At 35.5% G+C, this 23240-nt stretch overlaps 2 protein-coding genes and 2 pseudogenes across 2 annotated transcripts; all 4 read left to right on the top strand.

The window, feature by feature from the left end:
• The first annotated feature begins 19 nt into the window (after positions 1-19).
• On the top strand, positions 20-13773 carry LOC149895506 (uncharacterized). The gene is made up of 3 exons (XM_090118745.1): positions 20-209; positions 7232-8045; positions 13605-13773. The coding sequence occupies exons 1-3, from the start codon at positions 20-22 to the stop codon at positions 13771-13773; spliced, it is 1173 nt and encodes a 390-aa protein (XP_089974871.1).
• Positions 221-3352, top strand: LOC149895507 (uncharacterized). Its single transcript, XM_090119092.1, has 2 exons — positions 221-771; positions 1242-3352. Exons 1-2 carry the CDS (start codon positions 643-645, stop codon positions 3141-3143), a joined length of 2031 nt encoding a protein of 676 aa, XP_089975218.1. The 5' UTR covers positions 221-642; the 3' UTR covers positions 3144-3352.
• Positions 13774-14183: 410 nt separating the features above from the next.
• Positions 14184-16034, top strand: LOC149895508 (tyrosine-protein phosphatase non-receptor type 9-like; annotated as a pseudogene).
• A 3686-nt stretch (positions 16035-19720) lies between these two features.
• LOC149895509 (uncharacterized) lies at positions 19721-21192 on the top strand (annotated as a pseudogene).
• Positions 21193-23240: the final 2048 nt, after the last annotated feature.

Below are 23240 nucleotides of genomic sequence, written 5' to 3' on the forward strand. Positions count from 1 at the left end.
AAGACAGAATACGAGAAAAATGTCTGTTTCAGAAGAAGATATTGATAATAATAGACTTATTGAAGAAGTCGAAGCCAGACCATTGCTATATAATAAAAACTTAAAAGAATACTCAGACATTATTGCCAAATCCAATGCTTGGGAAGAAGTTTGCCAGCAGTTATTCCAGGTTTGGGGTCAACTACCAATAAAAGAAAAATCGGAAGCCGGTAAGTCTAGAAAGAGTCACGGTCAAAATGGGCGTAAAACCAACAGCTTTAAAATATATTTTATGTGAAAGCTAATGACCATTACTTAAATTTATACTATGACGGCAATCACCCAAACAATCGGTGAGCAGAGATATTCAGTGATGTTCAAACGTATTTGTTATAGAATCCAAAAAAAAACCGGAGATAACACGACACGATGTTGTGCAAAGCTAGGCCAAAGAAACCAATCTATTGGTTGGTAACCTAACGGAATTACTACATTCCATCCCTTTCTAACTTCTCTCTTAATCAGGCGCCGACCAAAAAACAAGGGTGCGAGCAGGCCGGGCAATGCGCGTCAGTCGTTATTCATATTTTTCATTACTCATGCTCGGAAAGAACTCGGAGTGAACTTTTCGCAACTTGTGTTCTGCTGTTTTTGTTAAGTACAATGGAAGAAAGACAGTGTGTTATGTGTCGACGCTCTGTTTATCGACAAAGACGTCATGTTTTGCATGAAGATATTCCTCAGCGCGATCCACAAATGGCAGCATATATACGAGAACATGCCGTGATACATGTAAGTATTACGCATTACCTATGATATAATCATATTTACATACACCGCAGTGCACAATTCGAACTCTTTACCTATCTGCTACCTGTCCCGATGACGAATCCAGTGCTAAGATGACCCATAAACAAAATGAACAAAATGTTTACTAATGCCATTCAAGTGTATAAGGTTTTAGCAATAAGCAGCATAATTGCGTGTAAAACGTAAAGATCTTTAGTTACTTTTGTTCTGTGAAAAGTATTGTTATGGCTCACTCAACAAAATATCGCAAAAGACAAAGCAAGCGACTAATTATATTTTGTTTATTCATTTTTTTAACTTATAGTTACATTTTTAAATATTTCTTATATAAAAATAATTATATTTATTATTATAAGTACTATACCGACATATGTCGTTTTATCTCCGTTGCATTTGTGATTTTACCTTGAAGTACCTACATCACGATAGTTATTTGTGTTTTTATTTTTCAGGTTGAATTCAATAACGTCTATTCAACGTGTCATAGATGCTGGCAACGATTAACTAATGATGTTCCAAGGATTGAAGAAGTACATCCCAATGAAGCAGTGCAGCCTAATGCAGCTATACAACCTCAGGAACGAACTTTAGAAGTAGATGATTTTATGAGAGCTCCAAACAGAGCAGATCGTTGTATTTTTAATAACTGTCATAACGAAACACGGTTACGAATTCCTATGTCTATAAAAATACACATGTTATGTGAACATAATTTGTATATACCTGGAGAAGCTAGAGCGTGTCGACAGCACCTTGAAAGCAATAACTGGAATGATTTAATTAACAACTGTCGCACATATCACGATTTTAATGCTGCTCAGTTTACAGATATTTGTAATATTTTTAAAAACGCTGCTTCGCGTGGTACAAGATTCGATTTTGATTCAATGACTGAATTAGACAACGAAGACTTGTTTTTTTGGGTAGGATTTAATTACGAACAATTTAACATTATTTTAAATCAAACACCCTCACTCGCAAATCAAAGTCGTCCCCGGACAGTACTTGGAGTATATTTAACAAAACTTCGCACAGGTGAAAGTAATGAACGATTGGCATCATTGTTTGGTATGTCTCGTCGAACTCTAGAAAGAAAATTGAAAATCGCTAGAGAATGTATAGAGGCAGAATTTACCCCTTTACATCTAGGGTTTGACCATATCACAAGGAATAATATCTTAGAGAGGAATTTGTTGATACCAAAACACATATTCGGTAACAGTGAAAACAGCAAAGCAATAGTTATTTGCGATGGTACTTATATTTATATAGAAAAAAGTTCTAATTTTTTGTTTCAAAGATTGTCTTACAGCTTGCATAAGTATGAGAATTTACTAAAACCCTTTATGATTGTCAGCACTGATGGCTACATTTTGGATGTCCTAGGTCCGTATGCCGCCACTACATCTGATGCAACAATCATGCAAGACATTATGCGTGATGAAAATAGTGCTTGGCATTGGATTTTTCAACAAAACGACGTTATTTTGGTTGATCGGGGTTTTAGGGATAGCTTAGCTAGTATTGAAGAGTGGGGTTATGAGGTACACATACCACCCACAAAAGACAGAAACGAAACCCAATTAACAACGGACCAAGCCAATAAATCGCGAACGATTACCATTAGCCGCTGGGTAGTGGAAGCCATGAATGGCAAAATAAAACAGTGTTTTAGACTGCTGCGACAAACATATATTAATAGAGCTCTTCCCCACATGTTTGTAGATTTCAAAATTGGTGCTAGCCTTTTAAATGCTTTTCGCCCAGTTTTTGAAAACCATCGACTAGCTTCAGATATAATAAACATTATTGATGAAAAAATAAACAACCCGAATCGTTTATTCGATTACGTCGAACTTAAAAATCTGAATCGACAACGTCGAGACTTTGTAAGAATGGAAGCAAATCTACCATTCCTAAATGATTTTCCACGTTTAACAGAGGAATGTATAGTGCTTCACGCTTTGGGAACTTATCATATAAAACTGGCAAAATCGTATGTCGCAGAACATTTCCGCGATGGTGTTTATTTAATTGAATTATATAGAGAGGAGTCATTAGATGATTTAAACAGATGTAATATTCTGCAAACTAATGTGTGGTTGCTTCGAATTAAAATACAGTCGCGGCATGTCAGATCGCGCACATATAACACTTACATTTTGATCGATAGAGACCAAATCGGTAGAAATGCGATAGTTGAGCATTACTGTACTTGCTTAACAGGCAGAAGAACAGTAGGAAGTTGTGCCCACATAGTTTCAGTTTTGTGGTTTTTGGGGTTAGGACGGCACGAGCCTTTCATTGCACCCGCAGAACATTTATTAGATGTTATAGTTGATGATAACCATTGATATTTAAATAAAAGGTATCAATATTTATTATTTTATTACAAATATGTGTGTTTTATTTAACCAATCTTTGGGACTTTTTTGCAGTGATACCCGGTCGATATTGGGGTTAACAAGTATTTAGGGGGTATTTAGAAGTACAATAAAGTAAATTACAACACATTTTATTTCTGTTGGTTTTACGCCCAGCTCTCATACAAAAATGCCCATGATCTTTTATTAATATAATATATTAATATTTACAAACTTGTTATTCACTAGTAGGTTTTCAGGTAGGTATAATGGGCAGAAATTTCAATATTAAAACCTAATTATTAAATTTTATTATATTGCCAAGAAACTGAACCTTGTGGTGAAGTAAAATATGATGCAAAATAGTTACGTATGCTTGGTGCTGTAATCCTTATATCGGCGTGATTTGTAGAAACTGCCTGCAGTGGACATTCATAAGCAGTGTCAGCAAATCTAATACCATCTCTACTACGCACGAAGTTATGTAAAACGCAAGCACTCTTAACTATAATGTCACAAAAATTAATATTAACATCGAGAGACCTGTGAAAAATTCTCCATTTGTTGGCGAGTATGCCAAAAGTGCATTCGACCATACGTCGTGCTCGAGTGTGTCGATAGTTGTAAATCTTCTTTATAACCGTCAGCGACTTTCGTGAAAACGGTCGTAATATATTTCTTGACAATCCAAATGCTTCGTCTGCTACTAAACAAAATGGCATGGGTTTTCCGTTTGGATCATTTGGTAAAGTTTTGTCATCTGGTATGTTTAACTGATTTTCCTCTAAGCGTTTCCCCATGTTTGAATTTCGAAATATACTAGCATCTCCGGCTGAGCCATTTGCACCCACGTCAATGTACACAAATTTATAGTCCGCATCAACCCACGCCATGAAAACGATAGAGAAATACTTTTTGTAATTGAAGCATTCTGACCCACTACCAGCCGGCTGGATCACTCGAATGTGTTTCCCGTCTATAGCCCCAATAATATTTGGAAAATCTGTTCGTTCATAAATACGGCTCGAGTGTATGTGGATGGCAATATAGTGGTAGTGCCATATACAGACAATCTCAGTTTAATGAGACAGTTTATTATGTTCATAACTGGTGAAGGCGTAAAAACTATTCAAATTATATTAGAATCAGATGACTTGTTCCTTACTAACTTTGAGTATTTGCTGTTTGTCCCCTATCACCACGCATTTGCGACTATGATGCTGTTTCAGACTTGCTCATATAAGATAGCGGAAGTAATAAAACAATATACCACAAATAATAGAAAATATCAGAGTTGGGAGTTTCTAAAAGCACAGTATCCGGGTAGGTTTAAACGAACTGAACATTATCAGCAACACTCGTTCTCAAATGTTACACTTGATAGTATAAAGTCCTGGGAGCAGGTGCACAACTCAAGCTACAACCAAGAGACTCCACCAAGAGTGTTTAGAGGTGTCGACACAAATTGGCACACTTTTAATGTACTCGGCGATAGGGATTATATACTGAGCTTGCAAACTGCAGTATCGGTTGGCACAGCGTTTGGTTCGGAAGGCTGTTTGGTTAGTAACTATCATGTGACGAATGGGTGCCCTGTAATGTGGACTCAGGGTGAGTTGACATTTACTTGGACGAAGAAACTGATAGACGATAAAGTTACAGACTTCATAGTGTATGGTGAGGAGGCCCCAAAGTTTGCTGAGGTAACTGTAGGTGAAGTCGTTGTTGCCGTAAACCCCATAATGAACTGGGCGCAATTTTTTATATGTACAGGTTTTTCTACAGACAAAACAATTAGATTATTTAGAGCAATCGAGATTGATGATGGTAGTTTTACGTATTCACAGTTTAATGGTATGCCAGGTGCCTCAGGAAGTCCGATAGTTAACAGAAATGGAGAAGTAGTGGGCGTTTACGGCAGCGGTGTATGGCAAGTGGAGGAAGTACCATCAATTACAGGTACCCTCCAACCGTTAGGAGGGTTGACGCAGAAATCAGGAGTCCCTCTAAGAGAGCCCGACATGGTAAGCCACTTTAGGAAATGTGCTAAACAGGTAATCGAAAAGCAAATTCCAGACGATTGTAGTTATTACTTGCTTGAGGAACCAACAGGGACAGGTAAGTCAACACTTTTCCCTAGGGAATTATTAACGATGGCGCCTAAAGATACATCAATATTACTTCTGTTGCCAAATGTAGCAGCTGTTAAAAATGCGTATCAGCGGATAAAACAGTTCTTAGAAACTAATAGAATACAAGATGTAAACATAGTATTTGAGGTTGGAGTGGGTAATGAAGATCATACTGAAATGTGGCCTCCCAACCAGATGTGTTCAAGGAAGTTGGTGCTTAAAACATACGGAAAGAATGTGCACAGTATTAAGAATATAATAAATTACAATTATGTCATACTTGATGAAATACATAATACCAATGATGCCAACGTAGTGTTAAATTCAGCATACTGCAACAGAGCGTTGCAACCCCATAAAGTAATTAAAATAACGGCAACTCCAATCGATAAGACAGGAGCATTTGTGCTGGGTGATAATGAAAAAATAGATACATACAGATTTCCAATAGATACATCAAAAATTTTGAAGAGAACAAGCGATAAAACTAATACTGTGGAAGATGCTGAATTCTATTATATATCATACAAAGATATAAAATGTATAAGTAACAGGTATAAAATCCCAAAAATTTACGTATCAGAGGGTATTGTGGTATTTATGGTCGCTTCAGTCAATGATGTTAAAAGAGGAATACAATGGGCATCAAAAACCAAATACCCTGGTAAAGTAACAGGAATACACGCCGGAACGGTGAAAGATTTATCATCACTGCCGTCAGAAGGTTGGATTTTTGCAACTGATGTGCTAGGGCAATCCATTACGATTGATAACTTAGCATGTATGGTTGATTTTCAGAAGGAATTTAAACCAAAAGTAACTTTGAATCTACATGAAGATTGTATAGAATATAGGAATGATTTAAATCTGAGAACCATAACAAAGTGCGTGCAGCGCCAAAGAATGGGTAGACTCGGTAGGACCCGAAGTGGTATATATCTAAGACCGGAGGACGTTAACGCATTGGATGACTTTGCCACCGAACCAGCAGTAGGCCCGGAAATAATTCTAAAATTGGCCCTTATAAATTTGCCACTTGCTGCACTAGAATGTGCAGCCAATAACGATCTATTATGTTGCCTCAGGCAATATGAATGGCTACACCCCGAGTCTATGCAATTATGCCAGCCATGGAAGCTCTTGATACATGACTTGTCTAAAACAAAGAAAATTAAAATATGTACCGATATGGCGGAAAAACTACAGATAGTGGCACACATAAATGGGGACCCCGTCTGGTGGTATCTTAGACCATTAATATCTTTAGAAATGAAGAACGCAATAACGACTGACCCCGCCCTTTCAAAGACTGGTCAAAAAGGAATGGATTTACAGTTCTTTAAGAATATATCAAAATTCATGATCGAATGTAGTACTGAAAAAGAAGTAAGGGATATGCTAGGCAAGAATGAAATAGAAAGTTTCAAAGAGAGATATGATGATAAAGATATGCTCGAGGAACTTTTTAGAGATTTATCCACTATTTCATCGGAGACTGTAGAGGACAACAAAACCTTGATGGTAGGGCTTCCAGTAATAGCAACTCTACTTTTTGGTCTAGCTGGGGGCACGGCTATGATTGACAAAAACTCAACGAGGTATGTTACGGAGGTAGTGTCTATCGAGAAGGGTTCCATGGCTGGTGTAGGTAAGCAAATTGTAATTGCAAATTGTATAAAATTTACTTGCAATGTTCACCCAATCCTCTTCATTCTTCTGTGGCATGTATAGAGGCTGCACAAGTATCCAAATTTGTGTACACGTCGATTTTACTATTTTTCTTACTGTAGTAACACCCAGTAGATACTCAAATGATAGAGTATAAAAGCTTGCACCAGTCGCAAGATATCTGAAAAAAATGAAAGGATTAAATAGCATGAATTTGAGTAAGAATTATCTTTATACAAAATTGTTTTAATATCTATAAGATGGCTTTGTGTTTTTCAGGTAAATTAGTCCAAAAACGTTGGAAGAATATTCGGTCATGTTTTGCGAGGGAGCTTCGGGAACAGAAGCAAACAAAGTCTGGCCAAGCAGCGAAAAAAGATCGCCGAAAGTACAAATTTTTCGACAATCTTCTGTTTCTCATACCGACATTGGAAACACGTGAAACATCGGGAAATATACCTAGATTTGATGATGCCGATCGCGATCACGCCATCGACAGTGATGACGACGTTAGTGAAGAAGGAAAACCACAAAAGAGGCCGAAAATGAAAAAAACTACTACTGAGAAACCAAAATGTTATGAAGAAAAACTTTTGAATATATTACAAGAAAAGACACAAGCTACACAGATACCGCAAGACAAGGAAACACATTTTGCTCTTTCTCTGGTGCCGCGATTAAAAGCATTACCAGAAGACACCCAGTTAGACATTCAAATAGAGATTTTACAGATTTTTAAGAGAGCACAACAGAAAACTAGAGAATTACAAATTTCAGCAAACTGCCAACCAAGTACATCTGGTGTCAATCAAATAATCTATCAGAAACCCAAAATCAGCGACGCACGATTCACAATCATCCAGCCACGCAGAACCTCAACTTCGCTATCCACACACAACACCTCCGTCCCATCCCCTTTGTATCTGTCGGCAACCAACCCCCAAAATGAGGACTACCAAAATTTGTTCTCTTCGTCATTGCCTACTCCAACTCCGCCTTCAAACAGTACAAATAGCGAAAGTGTGACACTGCAATCGTACTTGTCACATTACACTGATACTGATGACTCAGAAATTTATGATGTGTGTTACAAGTAAAATTATTTATTTAGATGTTGTAGGTTTGTACCCTTTAGTGCCAAACTATTAAAAAAAATGATTCGTAAACTGTTGTCTCATTGCTAGTAATAATGAATGAATGAATGAAAGAATGAATGAAAAATACTTTATTGCACACTTAATACAGGATTATAAACTAAGAACCATACAAGTAACAACATGTACAGAGGGCGGTCTTATCGCTGTAAGCGATTTCTGCCAGACAACCCGAAAATTTAGAAGGATTACATTTATGGTGGTGGTGCATTACAAACTTAAAATTTTGATTTGAACTAAAAGAAAATGAATAATAAATAAATATAAAATATAATTATAAACTAAAGAATAAATATACATAAATAATAAATCTATAAATAAATACATCATAATATATATATATATATATATATATATATATATATATATATATATATATATATATATATATATATATATATATATAAATATATACATACTTACATACATGTGAAACTATAAAAATTATGGGCAAGGAATAAATTGAATTAATTAAAATAGGTAGTTATAATATATTAAGATTATAATTGAGATAAATATTGCTTTAATGCATTTTTGAACACAGTTATTGACTGAGCACGCCTTATCGATTCTGGAATAGAGTTCCAAAGGTTGATTGCAGTCACAGTGAAGGAAGAATGGAAGAAATTGGATCTGTGGGTAGGGATGCTTAAGGTAAGTAGATTAGAGGAACGTAGGGTAAGGCTATTTTCACCAAGGAATTTAAAATTTTCTTTTAGGTAACATGGGGTTTTAGGATCAAATAAAACTTTGTACAACAAATGCAGAATATGAGCATTCCGGCGGACCCGGATAGGAGGCCACTTGAGCTTGGCTCGGAATTCGGACACATGATCATATTTGCGTAGTCCAAATATGTAACGTATGCATACGTTTTGGAGTCGCTCAAGGGAGTCAAGTTGCTGTTCGGAAAGGTCAGGATAGGAAATGTCAGCATAATCTAGGATAGGAAGGAGTAAAGTCTCTGCAAGCGATACCCTTGTAGGAATGGGCAGAAAATTGCGCAATCGACGGATGGAACCTACAGCGCCATACATTTTTTTCCGTAGCGTCTCTATTTGCACATTCCAAGACAAGTTCATATCAAGATGGAGCCCAAGGTTTTTAACAGACTCACTAAATGGAATATGTGATCCACCAAGAACTAGCTTTGGTAAGCTGTTCGAATCTAGCTTGGCTGTCATTTTGCGGCTACCAATTATGATGGCTTGAGTCTAAGCCGGGTTAACAGTCACACCGTAATTGTGTGACCAGGTAGCTATAGTATCTAAATCAGCATTTGTACATTGTATAGCTTCTGAAATTTCGGAAATGGCTGGTATGCGAGTAAATTTGCAAATCATCTGCATACATATGGTAGGGAGATAATAATAATCGTAAACATACCTCAGTGTGACAGCCAGTCTTTCCTCAGGTGAGACAGCAAATCTCATATTTGTATCTTGATGAGCGATACCAGGTCGTAAAATTCTGCACAGTTCATCAAAACTTTCTATACTCATTCTGAAGTAGCGAAAAAATTTTTTTGGAAATGTTCTCAATTTTAAAAACATTGTATGGAATTTCCCCAATGTCAGTCTCCCACTCCATAATGGGTGCACCCAATATTGCCTTTTTCGCTGCCGTCTTCGATTTCTAAGGACAAGAGCACAGACCACAACCGTTTCTTCGAAATCCATGTTGATAAATGCAGAAAATTTTAAAGAAAAAGTGGCGTCGCTGTCGCTTTCGTGTGCGCATCGTTCAAAACTTTGCGAGGAGACAGCGACAGAGACAAAATAGTTGCCGGGCAACTAAGTTTCTCGTGGGCGCTCGCTCTAATTGCATTACAATATTATTATTATGTACTGTAGACTCGTGTCTCAAGCAATTACTAAAAACTAAGACAACATCAGTTCCAGAAACTGTACTGAAAATACGCTAACAAAGATATTCAAGTGTTTCGGTCGCGGAACAATATGTTTTTCTATACAGAATACTACACGAATTTACAAAGCTATTTGAAATATGTTCTACTGCAAGAAATTCAATGCGCGAAGGTTAATTGACTGTTTATGTGTTAGTTAAGGAATTAATTAGTTAATAAGTTGTAATGTATAATATTTAAGTTAATTTAATTTTTATATAATATTTAATTAATAAGTTGTATTGTATAATATTTAGGAATTTTATGTTAATAATCGTATAGGAGCTACCAACGTTGACAAGTGAGCATTTTAGTATAGTTGGTTCTTTGATATACTGTTCCTCTTGCTATTTTGGTTAGAGTCCGGGCTGTCTGGCTGGTCGCAGTGGTTGCGTTTTTTAGTGCGCATCTCATCTGCACAGGATAATTTCCTTAATTTAAAGTCATTTTTTAACGCGTAATTTTTAATATTTTACCTTTAGATAGATCCATTAGACATAATTTTTTTATTGCAAGACGTTTTTTTCGTTGTTAAATAGGTGCCAGACGCAATTTTTTATTTCGTTTTTATAAAAAATTAAAATTATTTTAGAATGTCTGTAAATTTCATATTATGTTCTTCAAACATAATATAATCTAAAATTAATTAGCCAGACGCTAATTCGATTGTTAAGTATTAAATAATGTGTATATATAAAAAAAAGTAATGAAGCATGCAGCTCATCAGCTAGTGTATTTTAACTATGCGACAGGAAATAATTGCAAGAATACAATATTATTTACACTTGTTCTTATAAATAAAAGCTAAAATGAAAAAAAATAAACATAAAAGTGAAAAATAAATTAAAGTTACCATACATTGAAAAGAATGGAATAAAAACTTTATCAATGAAGGTTAAACAATTACATTGTTAAATTTAAAAAGCCATCTTCATAATCATCATCATCATCATCTTTCCTCACACTGTCAGAATTATTTATGTTATCGTCTAAGGAATTGTTATTGTTTTCCAATATTCCATCATCTGTAAACAACTAGAAAGTTTGTTTCAATATTGATGTACACACATACACACACACAACACACACACACCACACCACACACGACACACACACGTGAACACACACACACTCGCATGTTTAAGTTTGTATTGAATTTAACTAAAGTAGTTAGCATGAATTTATATAGGTATACTAGCGGTCCGCCCCGGCTTCGCCCGTATGGTACCTACATGTATAAACTATCCTATCTCTCAAGTTGGATCGAACTGCACATGGTGTGCGAATTTTATTATAATCGGTTAAGTGGTTTAGGAGTCCATTGAGGACAAACATTATGACACGAGATTTATGTATATATAATAAGAATTAAGATTAATGAATTAATATTGTTATCATCATCACTACATAGTATAAAACAAAGTCGCTTTCTCTGTCCCTATGTCTCTTTAAATCTTTGAAACTACGCAACGGATTTTGATGTGTTTTTTTTAAATAGATAGAGTGATTCAAGTGGGGGGTTTATATGTATAATAACATCCATTAAATAGTGGAGAAGTACTGTTATTTTTGAGGTTTCTAATGTGATTTCGTAAATAATTACATTTTTTCCACTTACAGTGCAAACGCAGGCACCCTACGAGTTTTATCAAAATAATGTACTAACTATAGTACACATTGAAAAGGTCTACAGAAAAGTCCGTGATGGTATATGTCTATCTCCTATGGATAACCCACAATAACTTTTTTTGTCATTTACTTTTTACGACAAATAATGGCTAAGCGATTTAAGCGATTTAGTTGAAGATTTTCGAAGCGATTTTAACCAATACAGCATTAATACTTAACCAATTGAAGACCTTGAATACATTGTTAATTTAATATAGATCTATATGGCCCTTTACACCGTATGATTTAAGTGAATATTTTCGAAGATATTACAGATTTAAAAATTGCGGGACGTAGCGTTTGCGGCGGTACCAGCCGGCCGCCCGGCTATATATTTTATACCCGTGCGAAGCCGGAGCGGGCCGCTATGTTTTTATATTCAACGTTCACAGTTTTTCTGTAGTGTATTTAGTATCAGCATTGCACCTGTGCGAAGCCAGGGCCGGGCGGGTCGCTAGTTAATATTAGATATATATTAGAAAATTGAACTTGTATTGGCAACACTGTATTTTGTCTGTGGTTCTTTTTCTTCTTGTACGCGGTGTGTAATGTGTGGTATTAGGCAATGTGCTATTGGAAACAATATAAATAAGTTTATGTAATCGCTGTTTTCATTTAAACCCATAACTTAATAGTTAAGTAATAAAAAAATTGTTTTGTATAGAAGATTGTTGATGTACCCTAATAGTTTATTTTTTAGCCTAAGGAATAAAATGTACCAATGGAAGGTACTTGTTCCCACAACACAGGGAATCCTAGAGTAGGAACAATTCAATTTCTATGTATCTTATATTTTCGAAAAAAAAAAGTTATTTTTTATTGTTATTTAATTTTCACGGCTGACCCTTTCTATCTCTCTTGCACTTTAAACTATCTCTCCATATACACAATCATCAAATTGTTATACTTACCTACTTTCACTACGTTTTTATTTGTACGTATTTAATACTTAACAATCGAATTAGCGTCTGGCTAATTAATTTTAGATTATATTATGTTTGAAGAACATAATATGAAATTTACAGACATTCTAAAATAATTTTAATCTCTTATATATAAAATTCTCGTGTCACAATGTTAGTCTGCATACTCCTCCGAAACGGGTGGACCGATTCTCATGAAATTTTCTGTGCATATCGGGTAAGTCTGAGAATCGGCCAACATCTATTTTTCATATGTACCACGGGCGAAGCCGGGGCGGGCCGCTAGTTTTTTATAAAAACGAAATAAAAAATTGCATCTGGCACCTATTTAACAACGAAAAAAACGTCTTGCAATAAAAAAATTATGTCTGATGGATCTATCTAAAGGCAAAATATTAAAAATTACGCGTTAAAAAATGACTTTAAATTAAGGAAATTATCCTGTGCAGATGAGATGCGCACTAAAAAACGCAACCACTGCGACCAGCCAGACAGCCCGGACTCTAACCGAAATAGCAAGAGGAACAGTATATCAAAAAACCAACTATACTAAAATGACTTTTTTTTTAACGTTAATAGCTCCCGTACCATAAACAGTTTAAAGCTTTGCAAAACCAACAGCCTTGTTTACTTTGCAAAGCAGGTTAATTATTTTTTCTTCATTTAACTTCTTCAGTTTTGCTAAATAATTAGTTTAACTAAGTAGTTAAGGTCATGAGTAGATTGGGGAAGAATTTATACTGAACATAGAAAGCCTTTTACCGACTCTGTTTAGAATTGATATTCACATCGAACAGCCATAAATTGACGCTTAATGACATAGAGGACTTGTTAGTATTGGCTAAGTATGTGCGTGATACTTTTTAATAGTATAAAAGGGAGTTAGTTAAAAAATAACTGTTAGTATGGAAACAATCACCCTTATGAATAGATACTTCACAACGCTTCTAGTTGTAAGCACTTTTTACAAGTTAATCTGCAGAGTCTTTTCCTCTCAACAGGAAACAATCTTCGAAAATGGCGGCCTGCTTCCCAAGCAAGAATATCAACGACTTCCTGCGGTTTATGGACGAACCGAATTCACAAGCTCGCGTCATAGAAGAAAATGAAAGAAAGAAAGAAAGAAATAGTCGCAATAGTCTCGAAGCAGGAAGAAGAAAGACGCCATAGACTAAACAAGAAGTTGGAGATCAACGGCTGCTTCTCAAACCTGAAGTTTCCTCGTCAATGTCCTCGGTCCAAAAATCTGGTGATTCCTGGGGCAAGTTTCGTCGACGGATATGAAACTAAGCGGAAGTTTATTTGTGCCAAAAATCCAGAAAAGAAAGACTGTGAAATGTTCTGACAATCGGTGTGGGATAACAAAGTGGTAATTATTGTAATGACGTGCAAGCTAACCGATAAGAGCTATAATATTGGTCCCCCAAAAAAGGCTGTGTTTTAGTAGGTGAAAAGTTTCAGATAATATTAACTAGGTCGGTCGATTATGATCAATTCACACTATACTTTGACTTTGTTATCTCTGACTGCATCTGAACAAAAACCAAAGCAGAAGCGCATGATTTTTCACTATCATACACCACTTGGCCAAGAGGCAAGTTTCCTCATCAGCCAGATGCATTCATAGAATTTTATCACTTTGTCAACGACAAGTATGTTAAGTTAAGAAGCAGAGTGACTAAAAAGAAAATTCCCCCTATCCTGGTCCATTGTCTTGACGGTGTAGGGAGCTCTCCAGTATTTTGTGCGTTTGATATCTGTATAACGCAATTCAATAGAACAGAAATGCTGTTACTGCCAAATGTAATTAATAAGATGCAAGAACAAAAGCATGGGTCTATTAACCGCGCAGATCTATATGCACTGTGTTATCAATTAGTTAAGGTGTGTCTATCAATTAATCAAGACAATAAGTGTGAACCGTATCTGTGAAATATATATAAGTTCTTTTCTTCGAAAAATGCCATTTGATATTGAACTTAGAAATAAGATAGAGTGTAGTTAGATTTTTTATATTTTTTAACGACTTGAAATGATAATTGTAAGTAGAATGTAAGTAGGATTGTAACTAAATTTTCAATGCTTACAAATAATTGAAATGAAAGTGTAAGCGGATCAACAGCGTTTTTTTTTTTACTTTACTTTAACATGTCGATTATTTTTTATAGAAAAATTTGAGTAGTAAAGCTAGTCAGAAGTATATTTTACATAATAAACAAAAAGTTTAATTCACTACCCAGAACCATTAATATGCAGGAGTTTATGGTTTAGATTCAACGAATAAAAGATTTAACTCCATCGCAACGTTATTTACATATCTAACGATAGCCAGACGAGAATGACGTAGAGCATTCAAGGGTTTTATAAAAGCTGATTTAGCCATAGAAAAAAGTTTAGTTCGAAACTCATTGCCATCGATAACAGACGCTTCGCAATGAAGTCCTTGGCAATAGAATCCTGTATCCCAAAGATGAAAGCCGACGAGTTCCTACGAAGACCCAAAATCAAAAGCGCGCATCGTAGAAGAGTATCAATCAAAATTCATGAAGGAAGAAGAAGAAATGAAATCTACCTTGGAGCAGAGCGAAGAGGTGCAGATAACAGGCTGCCTGTCTTACCTGCAGTTTCTCTACTATGGTCCGCAGCCCAAGAAAAATCAAGTGATCCCGAGAGCGAGCTTCGTTGATGGGTATGATACGAAACATAAGTTTCTTTGTACGAAAAAACCAGCGGCAGAAGATTTCGAAACGTTCTGGCAAACTGTGTGGAGTAACCACGTAGAGATAATCGTGATGATAGGCAAGCTTACTGAGAGCTACCAATATTGGTCCCCTGAGCGTCGATCTGTAGTGAGCGGGAAGTTCAAGATTACGACTCGAAAAGTTACAGTCTATTCATTTTTTACTGCAACTGTGCTAAGTCTGACTTCGATGACACTCAAGCCAAAACAGAAGCGCTTGGTTTTTCACTATCAGTATACCGATTGGCCGAAAGGTAGCTTACCTCAGCCAGGATACTTTTTGGATTTTAATTTTATCGTTGACGACATGTATCTTAAGCTATAGAACACAATGCCTCTTAAGAAATCTGCCCCTATACTCGTTCATTGCTTTGATGGTTTGGGAGGCTCGCAAGTATTTTGCGCAATCGATATCTGCACTACGAAGTATGATTTATCAAAAATAGTCTCGGTGTCACATGTCGTTGAAAGAATGAGAGATCAAAGGCCCGGGTCTATTAACTCCCCAGACCTTTATGCTTTATGTTATGAAATAATAAAGGGTTCTGTTTGAAGGGTTTAATCGAATTATGTGTTGTCTTATAAATAAGGTATATTATTATTTTAAGTGTGCATTTCTCTTAAGAATTATCTTTGTAAATTTCTCGAAATAAAATGATGCGCTAAACATTTTTTTTTTCGAAGTAATTAGACTTATAAGGGAGTAATTAGGAGATGTTTACTAACACTTTTGAGACTGAATGTATTAATTGCTGCATGTTTTGTAACATAATTAATATTTGAAAAAAATGATAATATAATAATGATAAGACAGTTGCATATCGAATCATTTATTTTATTACACATTAAATCCTTAATTATTGAATGAATATATATTTTTGTGCAAGGATTAAGCGCGTCACACACGGTGAAGATACTATAATATTTTATCTTAAGATACTGTAATATTTTATATTACAGTATCTTAAGGTATCCGGTATCAGCGTTCTGACCATCATTTTTCTTTTTGTCATTGCGTACTAAGACCCCTGTAGAACTGCCATCCTGTTACAAATGACCCGAAATTTTGTGGGTAATTAAGTAAGTGGGTAATTATAAATTTAAGCATTTTAATATCATGTTTTTTTTTAAGCTTTTTGAGTGGTAGAGGATGAAATGATACCGCTAAGTAAAGAAGGTAAATTGTTTTTTTTTTTTTTAATTAGTGGTCAAAAAAAGTTTAGAAAATCCAAAAAAGTACGCCTCATAAACTCATTTTCTACAATAAAATTTATTAGATTGAAATAATTTTTGTAAGGCGAGAGTAGAGCACTACTTTATGCACTTCGCTTATGAGGCATGCAATATATTTTTTTTTTTTTTTCTTAAACTTAACAAACGACACATTCTGAATTTGAAATATGTATTTTAATAGCTGAGATAAAAGCTTGGCTAGATGGGGCTTTTGGTAAATTGCATTTTATTTCTTTTCGTTGTATTAGCAATCAAAAATAAGTTTTTTTTTTCGTTTTATTCAGAAATATAACTAATATTTGAATGTTTTGCCTTTTTTAGGGGATGCGATGAATGCTAACTACAGAAGCTCAACTGAACGTTCAATTGATCAACGTACAATTATTCAGTATCTCAACTGCTCTGACCTGCAAAAATATTCATTGAGTTAGATGTCATTCAACTAAATGATACCATCGTTGTGAACTCGGACAACCCGTGTATCATTAACGCGCCGACAATTATTCTAAAAAACAATAAATTTATGGGTGACAAACATGCTTTTAACATAACTGGAAGGAAAATAGTAATGGTTAATAACGAATTCGAAGGACCAGAACAAAATCATTACATAGTTGGAGATAGCGTACTTTTAACTAACAATAAGTATGAAGGAGATGTCCAAATTCATGAAGTAGCGGGATATGAAGTCACTGCATTCAACAATGTATACGAAGGTAGATACAGAGTCAATCAATATTCAGGAACTAATATACTGGTTATTGATAACGAATCTAAAGGAAGTCCGTTTGATGTCGTACTTGAGGAAAATGACCGGAACTTTATGCATCGTTTGTATCCTAACGATCTGTCAAATTCTGAAACTGGAGCCTTTAATCATATCAAAAAACAAACAAAATACTTTTTAGGCAAAAAGAGTCTACAGACATTGGTCTTTTGGCCTATAAACCTTACCGGATTTATACAAGATGTGAAGTTTGGATCAAAAATTAATCGTTCTCCAAATGCTAATATCATTAAAAAAATTTGAAGGATTAATTGATGAGCGTTTTTCTGCCTATGCGAACAATAAAGGGTTGTGCCGCGTGATTAGGATGTCTCACTCACACGCTGCAACTATCTCGCTTCCACCTACTGGAGAGAGCGAGCAAGGTGATGGACGAAGCTGTATGGGGCGAAGGATGCCGCTTTGTATTTTTTAGTCTGCGCATGTGATTCGTACTAACGAAGAATATGCTGACATTTTGATGTGTTACGGGTTTTGTCAAGGTGTATCTGCACATGCTCGTGCGGAATACATGACCCGCTATCCTGACCGTCGTGCACCAGATGTTAGTGTCTTCGAAGGGACCTATCGTCGCCTTAGAGGAACTGGTTCGATTCTAAGACGACGAACAGACGTCGGTCGGCCATCTGTCCGGGATGAGGAAGACTAAGAGAAAAATGAAATTAAGCGATTTTTTCGAATGGATCCCACGACATCAACAAACATTGTTGCCCGAGAAATTGGTCTGTCTCAGTGGAAAGTATGGTTCACAATGAACACTTCAGGATATTACCCATATCACTACACGCCCGTGCACGTGATGGAAGAAGGAGATCCTTTAAGAAGACCCCTCGTTTTTCAAAAAAAAATTATGGACAGATGAGTCCAAATTTGATCAAGACGGTATCACAAACTACCATAACGCTCATTATTGGGCTCCGAAAGCACGTGGCAATCCGAACAAGAAGAATCCAAAAAAATCACAAAGACGATTCTTAATGTGTGGATGGGGATAATTTCAAATAAATTAATTGGACCATACTTCCTTCCGGACAACCTAAATGGGGAAAATTATGAGACCTTTCTGCGCCAACATTTAAGCGACCTACTTGAAGACATACCCCTGACTTTAGAAACTTGTGTAGGTTTGACAAGAGATACTCATGATGCTATGTTGCACACCACATCGGTCATTATTGATATTTCAAGGTATTGTTTTGAAAAACTTAACTTCCTGGTAAACATACTTCTTGGGAAGTTTCAAACTGACAATACTGAAAAAAGATTTAGTAGGTACAGGTCACTTTATGGTTGTAATTATAATGTGGCTTACAGACAAGTTGTTGAGTGAAAAAAAATAAGACTTCAACACTTATTAAAGCAGCAAGATCTGATCTTTCTCAAATCTTGTATGTCAGCTGAATGTCATCAAGATAAAGTTAATATTGAGAAATTTACTTTTATAATAAACTGCAGTAATTATTTAGAAGCATGTGAAATCGATATTTCTTCTCAAATTTATGTTTGTGGTTATGTTTCGCATAGTTTACTAAATCGGTTCTCCTGTGAACATTGTAGAAAAGTTTATATTGATGAAAATAAGGCAGTAAATGATAAATATTTTAATTAGTTGCAAAGAGGGGGTTTATGTGCACCAACTGACCAAATCATGTTTATTTATTATCACATGACAGCAATTTTGGAATATATTATTAATGACGTAGATTTAGAAGTATCCTTCCTAGAATTTGTGCAACACAAACGTTTACTTCACGATTTGACATTGTATAGCCTACAAGCTGATACTTTCTATGTAGACTTTACAGCAGTGTGCATGTGGAAAGCAGAATAAAGAATATTATATCTTGGAAAATATTATGCTAAATAATTATACTAAGCATAAGAATGATGTTGACAAGACAATTAATTATAAACGACGTAAATTAAACACTTTGGCTTAGCATCAACATAGAATAGTTACTGTACATATCATTATTTTTATTTAACCAACTTTAAAAAAGGAGGTTATCAATTCAACCTGTATGTATATAATATTGTTGAAATTGCACAATAATCGTAGAGTTTATTCTATGTGGGTTTCAAAACAAAATTGTGCCCAATTTCATAAGCGTATATATCAGAAACTAGAAATCAAATTGCAATAATTCTCTTTAAATTAGATAAAGTAGAATCTTTTAACATAGGGAACAGTGCAAGTTTCATTAAAATCGGTTCAGTAGATTAGTAAGATATGAAATGTAATTTTATATGAAGTTGGATTATATTTATGTAACTTTTGTTACATTAAATTGTTTTATATGCTTTATGTAATGTATTTAGTCCTATAATATTTATTTATTTATTCAATTAAGTGGAAGATGCGCCCCCTTATCAATCGCATACAAGATGGATGCCAAAGACAAGAGATTATACCCTTCACTGGGTCGTGCGCCATAAAACAATACTGCCCGGGGAAGCCGAATCCAGTTGGTTTGAACGCTTTTGTTCTAGCCAACCCAGACGGTACTGTTTGTGATTTCCATCTGTATCAAGGACAAACAACCTATCCCGATTTCGAAAACTCTAATTTTGGACTAGGCGAAAAAGCCGTCCTTACGCTTACAGAAAACCTGGTTCATTTTGATAGATTTATTTTGATAGATATTTTACTACGGAAAGATTGTTAGATGAGCTAGAAAAAAAAGGACTCCGAGGGACTGGGACAATTATGAAGAATCGAATTCCTGCTGATGTTCGACCATTGCTAGTTGGAGATAGAGAATTAAAAAATAATGGGCGTGGAAGCAATCAGGTTTCGGTTCGGAATGATGGGAAGATGGCATTCACCAAGTGGTATGAATATATGTTTCCTGGGCGGATACTATGTGAAAATATATTGTATATTACATTTTACATTGGGCGTTTATCTGATCTTTGCTTTTAAAACTTGGGCGTTACGAGGGTATGGGTTGTCTCATTCTAATTATTTCTGTACTCTCCTCTAATTTACTTTTTTTTTGTTTATCAGGCTGCACCTGTGGTTATAACTGAAATCAGTAATTCATTTGATAGTGACGGTGCCATTTTACGGGCTATTGATAGCAATCAAAAACTTGGCTTGAATGATGAACCAATTATCACTGAATCAAATAATAACTTGGGTAAGTAATGAAGAACCAATGATCCATAAACTTATATGCTTATCGCACTCCCTGCACTCAACTCTGACGGATCAATTTGCAGTAGTTTGGAAAGATACCATCTTCTCGCTCAGGAGACGAGGCACCTTCAGTTGTGCCTAATTGGCCCTATTTCAAGACTCTCCTTTGATCCTTTTTCTCAAAGACGTTGTAAAGCCACGATCAGCTACTGGAAGTCTAACTCGTACAAAACCACAACCACACCAGTTATAGATGAACGTGCTGAAACAGCAGACATTGAAATTAGAAGTTCACATGACAGTGTTTTTTCTCCCTTGCCTTCACCAAACCATCAAGATGATAATGAAAGTAGCCTACCGTCGACATCTCGGATGTCAATTTCTCAGCCTACCCCACAACAAATAAAAAGGCGTAAAAAAACAATTAATGACGAAATTTTGCACATAGAACAACAAAAACTAAACTTGTTACAAGAAAAACAAAATTCTCGATTCCGCGAGAAACAACTAAATGAATCTAATAAACATTTTTCATTTTTTAAAGTTTAATGCCACATGTAGACAAAATTCCCCCCCCACATGATTCTTGCTTTTAGAAACAAGATTCAAAGTGTTGTTGAAGAGTTTGCATACCCACTAAATCCACTATACGGTCCATCGACTTATAGCTGCATGTCTAATGACTCATAATAGGGGTATAGATTCAAAGGCATATGCATACTCTGGTCCGTTTTAAACTATGAACGTCATTTTATTCTCTGACCAATTTTATATATATGTTAAGAATAACCTTTCTTATCAAAAGTAGCTAAATCCTTCAGAAAATCAGCGTCAAAAAGCTGCATTAGAATCAAAGATAGCTATATCCCTATTGCTGAGAAACAAATACAGCTAAAAACGCGGCTGACCAATCAGAGCGATCTATTTACGTTTTTCATTATGGCGTCTTACATATAAAACCGTGCGTCTGCGTCTGTCGATTTTATTGAAATTCAGTGGTTTCTTGGACAATTTCATTACAAAAAATTTGTTAAAAGTAAAGCTAAAAGTGTAATGGAAGTGCCGGTAATAGAAGCTATACACGGGAAAGGAAGAAAACGCAAGAGAGAGCCGGAGAAATGGAAAGCAAACAGGGCGAAAGTTGAAAGGTAAGTACAGACTAGTGATGTGCGCACTGTAATGCAAATTCGATAAAATTGCTGATATTGTTCAAGTATTTTAATTTATTTTCAATTTTGTCCTAGGTACTCGTCGCAGTCGTTGCCTGGTAAAATTACCTGCAATCACAATAGCAAAAGTTTTGGGTGTAAAAAGCTTCGCGTTAAAGATCAACTCGATTTCCACCGAACTTTTTATGCTACACCGATAAAAAAAAATCAGGACGCTCTCATATTAAAATGTTGTTCGGTAAATAAAACTAACAGGAAGCGATCGACCAAAAATGTGAGAAAAGGCAGAGACTTTGCTATAAAGTATACAATATATACAAAAAAAAAAAAAGTAGTTTCAAATTAAAACTGCAGTTTAAGATCAAATAAAAGGTAATTCTAATAATATTAAGAATGCGTCTTAAAGAAATGCATTATTTGAAAGTGACAAATATCGATATGACAGTGGATATATGAAATTGACCATATATCATGAAGCTTTTGGAAGATGGAAGAACACCAGAGGAGATACTTTATAATGAATCTGTTGAATAAGATGGAACATTATCTGTGGTTTGTTATATGGCAATGTAATAGATGTGACAAAATATTTTCTCTCTCACTCTTCTCGCTTAAGTAAAACTGTCATGGTGGAATTGTATCTTTGTAACTGCGCATAAACGTGTGATATTAAAACTATATCAAGAATATTGCGTATCTTTATTTTAATCCAACTTCCTTCAGAATCTCACAAGCAGAAATCTCGTAGAACGCCTGTTTGGAGTATGGAAACGTCGCTTCCCTGTACTTGCTATGCCGTTGACAAAAATAAACCGTGCCAACGCCGTGCTGTATGCAGTCAGTGGACCAAATTCTTATAGCTCTCCGTTATTATGCAACAGGCAGCTATCAACGCGTAATAGGTGATATTTTTGAGGTTGAACAACCAACGGTGCATAGAATAGTGCATAGAGTGACGACCAAAATAGCCAGCTTGAAGGTTTATAAATATGCCAACACAGGAAGAATTTCCAGTTGTGGCCAATGAGTTCTTCGCAATAGCAGGATTTCCAAGAGTTGTGGGAGCTGTTGACTGCACTCATATCAAAATTAATTCTCCAGGTATGTGCTTGCCAACTTCACTGGTAATTATACCCCCAAATGTTATGTCTGATTAATAATGCTAATATTACACAGCAGGTAAGTCTGTGTAACATTACCATTAACAGTACTATACGTAGTAAAGTTATTGTCTTTATTTTACATAATACAACTATAATTTATTTTCAGGAGCCCAATCTGAAATTTATCACAACAGAAAAGGCTATTTTTCTTTAAACGTGCAAATGGCGTGCGTTGTGGAGTGCCCAATTAGAGCGTGGGGACTTTGGGACAGGTATTATTCTTGGGGACAATGGTTATCCATGTCATCCTTATTAACTTACCCCTTTATTAATACAAGGACAGCTGCTGAAGAAGCTTACAATCGGTCCCAAATAAGCACCGGAAATTCTGTGGAGAGGCTCTCTTTTCTGAAAAGAAGATTTACTTGCCTTCAAAAAGGCATGGGCCTAAAAATACAAAATATCC

This window comes from Colias eurytheme, chromosome 31, assembly GCF_061535395.1.
Source record: "Colias eurytheme isolate Ceu_HAF_F1 chromosome 31, ilColEury1 Martin Lab GWU primary, whole genome shotgun sequence".
Classification (NCBI taxonomy): Eukaryota; Metazoa; Arthropoda; class Insecta; order Lepidoptera; family Pieridae; genus Colias; species Colias eurytheme.

Excerpts from the sequence above, each read along its gene's own strand:
- LOC149895507 (XM_090119092.1), top strand. The coding sequence starts at position 643 with ATGGAAGAAAGACAGTGTGTTATGTGTCGACGCTCTGTTTATCGACAA. Across the intron at positions 772-1,241 it reads GAGAACATGCCGTGATACAT|GTTGAATTCAATAACGTCTA; the intron begins GTAAGTATTACG and ends TTTATTTTTCAG.
- LOC149895506 (XM_090118745.1), top strand. The coding sequence starts at position 20 with ATGTCTGTTTCAGAAGAAGATATTGATAATAATAGACTTATTGAAGAA. Across the intron at positions 210-7,231 it reads AAAAGAAAAATCGGAAGCCG|GTAAATTAGTCCAAAAACGT; the intron begins GTAAGTCTAGAA and ends TGTGTTTTTCAG. Across the intron at positions 8,046-13,604 it reads ATTTATGATGTGTGTTACAA|GAAACAATCTTCGAAAATGG; the intron begins GTAAAATTATTT and ends TCCTCTCAACAG.